Here is a 5,000-nt window from a genome sequence, read left to right on the forward strand (position 1 = left end):
GCTGCATGTAGACACTGCACATCACATAGACGTGCTGCATGTAGACACTGCACATCACATAGACGTGCTGCATGTAGACACTGCACATCACATAGACGTGCTGCATGTAGACACTGCACATCACATAGATGTGCTGCATGTAGACACTGCACATCACGTAGATGTGCTGCATGTAGACACTGCACATCACATAGACGTGCTGCATGTAGACACTGCACATCACATAGACGTGCTGCATGTAGACACTGCACATCACATAGATGTGCTGCATGTAGACACTGCACATCACGTAGATGTGCTGCATGTAGACACTGCACATCACATAGACGTGCTGCATGTAGACACTGCACATCACATAGATGTGCTGCATGTAGACACTGCACATCACATAGACGTGCTGCATGTAGACACTGCACATCACATAGACGTGCTGCATGTAGACACTGCACATCACATAGACGTGCTGCATGTAGACACTGCACATCACATAGACGTGCTGCATGTAGACACTGCACATCACGTAGATGTGCTGCATGTAGACACTGCACATCACATAGACGTGCTGCATGTAGACACTGCACATCACATAGACGTGCTGCATGTAGACACTGCACATCACATAGATGTGCTGCATGTAGACACTGCACATCACATAGATGTGCTGCATGTAGACACTGCACATCACATAGATGTGCTGCATGTAGACACTGCACATCACATAGATGTGCTGCATGTAGACACTGCACATCACATAGATGTGCTGCATGTAGACACTGCACATCACATAGACGTGCTGCATGTAGACACTGCACATCACATAGATGTGCTGCATGTAGACACTGCACATCACATAGATGTGCTGCATGTAGACACTGCACATCACGTAGATGTGCTGCATGTAGACACTGCACATCACATAGATGTGCTGCATGTAGACACTGCACATCACATAGATGTGCTGCATGTAGACACTGCACATCACATAGACGTGCTGCATGTAGACACTGCACATCACATAGATGTGCTGCATGTAGACACTGCACATCACATAGATGTGCTGCATGTAGACACTGCACATCACATAGATGTGCTGCATGTAGACACTGCACATCACATAGATGTGCTGCATGTAGACACTGCACATCACATAGATGTGCTGCATGTAGACACTGCACATCAAAGGCCTCGCTCCAAACACAACATCTGAAGTCAATTAGTTTCAGATTGGCACGGGTCCATCTGGGGAGCAGAGCAGCTGCAGGCTGGCATTGATCTACATCTAACAGACTATTTATTTACAGTCTTCCTCTCTCTCACACACACACACACACACACACACATGCACACACACACACAGAACAGAGGGACACACTCACAGTACTCACACACACACTCACAGTACTCTCACACACACACACACACACACACACAGAACAGAGGGACACACTCACAGTACTCACACACACACAGAACAGAGGGACACACTCACAGTACTCACACACACACAGAACAGAGGGACACACTCACAGTACTCACACACACACAGAACAGAGGGACACACTCACAGTACTCACACACACACAGAACAGAGGGACACACACACACAGAACAGAGGGACACACTCACAGTACTCACACACACACAGAACAGAGGGACACACTCACAGTACTCACACTCACAGTACTCTCACACACACACACACACACACACACACACACAGAACAGAGGGACACACTCACAGTACTCACACACACACAGAACAGAGGGACACACTCACAGTACTCACACACACACAGAACAGAGGGACACACTCACAGTACTCACACACACACAGAACAGAGGGACACACTCACAGTACTCACACACACACAGAACAGAGGGACACACTCACAGTACTCACGGTGACTCTGAAAGGCGTGGTGGCGGTGGCGGTGGTGGGCTCCATGGTGGGCGTGGTCTTGTCTGAGGAGCTGCCTGGCATGCTGCGTCTCCGTCCCGCCCGCTCCGGAGGAGACTCTGCAGACACAGAGAGAGAGAGAGAGAGAGAGAGAGAGAGACAGAGAGAGAGAGAGAGAGAGAGAGAGAGAGAGACAGAGACAGAGAGAGAGAGAGAGAGAGAGAGAGAGAGAGAGAGAGAGAGAGAGAGAGAGAGAGACGCCAAACTGCTCATTAAGCCGTGACAAATAAATACTAACTTTATTAATGTCTGTTTCTCTCCATCAGGGATTGGCAAGCATGTGCCATAGGGACTAGTGTGTGCTGCACACCTTCTCATAGTTAGCTATCCCTACTCTGTGTGTAGGTATGTCAACCTGTTCTCAGATCAAATGTGTAGTTACAGTTACAAAAGCTACTGTACTGTAATGCACTGCTTTCATATGGTATTCAAACAATTCAACCCTGGTTACCCAGGCCCAATTCCAAACATTTCTGCTGTGACATGAGTTTTAATTTCCAACAAAATTTGACCATAACCAAAACCTTAGCCTAACCTTAAACTAAGTTAGTTGCCTATAACGTTAACCTAAGTTGTTTTAGGTCTACGATGAATCAATGCATAGGTGTAGGATCATCCCCAACTGTATTAGGCCAATTCACCCTCTGCTGTCCCGGTCGCTGCTCCACCCCCCCTGCTGTCTCAGTCGCTGTAGACTGTATACAGTATGCAGCCACCAGGAGATATACCCCTAATCCGGCTTCCCAACCGTGGACATGGACAATCGTGTCTGTACTATATGGACGCCCGACCAAGCCGGAGATAACACGGGGGCTCGAACCTGCAACCCTGTTGGTAGGCAGGGAATCTACCACTGCACTACCCGGACGCCCCATAGAAAAGTTTCTTCGAGGATACATTGGGTGCATCTAAAAAAAGAAACGCCACCATTTATACTTTACATTCAATTTGATTGAAACCAGCACAATAGCAGTAACAGATGGCACCAGAGTACATGATGAGATCAATCCATGTAGTACATTGTAAAGGACTGTTGTTTTCCATTCTCCCACTGTCTCACTCAGTCCTATCTGTTCTCTTCTCATGTCCGTGTCTGAACATGCAGCACAGCACAGTATCAGATCTTATATGAAAGAGATGTGAGGAGAGAGAGTTCTCTGCAGCTCGCGTGTGCGTGCGCGTGTGTGTGTGTGTGTGTGTGTGTGTGCGTGCGTGCGTGCGCGCGCGTGTGTGTGTGTGTGTGTGTGCGTGTGCCAGCAGCAGATCTGGACACGTCCGAGATGGAATGTCAGTGATGTGAAGCGCGCAGGCCTGACGCAGATTTCAGATAGCCATCACCGCATGTGTTGCCCCCAGCGACACAGCCAACACAACCACCAGGTTAGCAGGTGCTGAACTGAAGTGACCCTTATTGGTGAATGGCATTGTTTGTGGCTATGATCTGTGATAGACCCTTTTCACGGGGGCCATTTTGTGTCGAAAAGGCAGGTTAAACACAGGTGCAAGCAAAACACTAATGAGGGTTTCCAAATTCCAATCATGGAAGTTGGAAACCCTCATTAGTGTTTTGCTTGCACCTGTGTTTACCCTGCCTTTTTGACACAAAATGGCCCCCGTGAGAAGGGCCTATAACAAGCCACTTTTAATGACATGGCGGTGGGCTAATATTAGTGTACCCACTGTGCACTTAATCGTGCACTAGTTCTGCATAAGCACCTGCAGCTTTTACTGACGTTCTCACTAATCACACGGCTGTTTACATGCGTTTCTGAACGGCTAGCTAGTTATTAGCATAGCTCACTGTTAGCGATCATGGATGTTCTCTCTCCCCCTCTCGGTAAGATGTTATGTAACCTTGCTGCGCATAACATTACTTATTCACCCAGTGTGATGGCAGAGATACGTGTGTTTGCTGCGTCGCGTGTAAAGTTAATTTAGAGGAGGCTCACACACACACACACACACACACACACACAAAAAGACGTGAAAAAATCATAAATAAATATAAAATAAAATAATAATCGCACACTTTTGCGGTTATGTAATCGCACGTGCTGACATCGCGATTGCGATTGCGATTAGATAAGCACTAGCTAATATGACATTTTTGAGCAGCTGTCAAGCCAATGTGTTTCAATCAAAGCTTTTCGAGTATCAATACGATGTCTATCAATATGATGTCATCAGTGCAGGTCCCACCCGATGTCTATCAATATGATGTCATCAGTGCAGGTCCCACCCGATGTCTATCAATATGATGTCATCAGTGCAGGTCCCACCCGATGTCTATCAATATGATGTCATCAGTGCAGGTCCCACCCGATGTCTATCAATATGATGTCATCAGTGCAGGTCCCACCCGATGTCTATCAATATGATGTCATCAGTGCAGGTCCCACCCGATGTCTATCAATATGATGTCATCAGTGCAGGTCCCACCCACTGATAGAACATGTGTTTAACTGGTGAGATCTGCCCTTCAGATCACAGCAGCACCATCACAGGCCCATGTACTGTACAGCACAGGTTTGTTCATGGCCTCATGGTGGTGATGCTGGAGGCTTTAAAGGAGAATTTCGTTTTTTTTTAACCTGGACCCATCTCCTGGCAATAATTATGATTTGGCCACTCACCGAGCGATGTCCGCGGCGTTTCTGGGCGTCCTAGCGTTGTTTTGAGATCAATAGCGTCCAAGTCAGTCGTAAAATGGAGCTGATTTGGGGCCAAGTGTGAGCCTGTCTTTCCTGCATCTAAATAGCTATTTTTATTCCCGTTTTCGCCATCAATCGCCATAATCTGATCCGTCAACATCCACCAGAGTGATATTTCCCCCCAGGCTATTTCCTGGTCTCTCCCAGGGACCAAATTACCTCAAACGTGATCTCGGTCACCAAGTCTCGTGAAGTCCCGCGATACTTTCCTGCCGACTGGACAACTACAGGTAGGACGCTTTGCGGTGGTGGTTTTAGCGTAACCTATGTGGGGTTTGGCATAACCTTCGTTATTTCGAATCCCACATAGGTTACGCCAAACCCCACATAGG

At 47.5% G+C, this 5,000-nt stretch overlaps 1 protein-coding gene across 1 annotated transcript in view; it reads right to left on the minus strand.

The window, feature by feature from the left end:
- The window catches only part of dab2ipb (DAB2 interacting protein b), a 239,474-nt gene that overhangs the window by 198,644 nt on the left and 35,830 nt on the right, over window positions 1-5,000 (minus strand). Inside the window, 1 exon segment of the mRNA XM_083641622.1 lies at window positions 1,901-2,016. Coding sequence (XP_083497748.1) covers window positions 1,901-2,016 — 116 coding nt within the window.

This window comes from Poromitra crassiceps, assembly GCF_964638095.1.
Source record: "Poromitra crassiceps genome assembly, chromosome: 8".
NCBI classification, from domain to species: Eukaryota; Metazoa; Chordata; class Actinopteri; order Beryciformes; family Melamphaidae; genus Poromitra; species Poromitra crassiceps.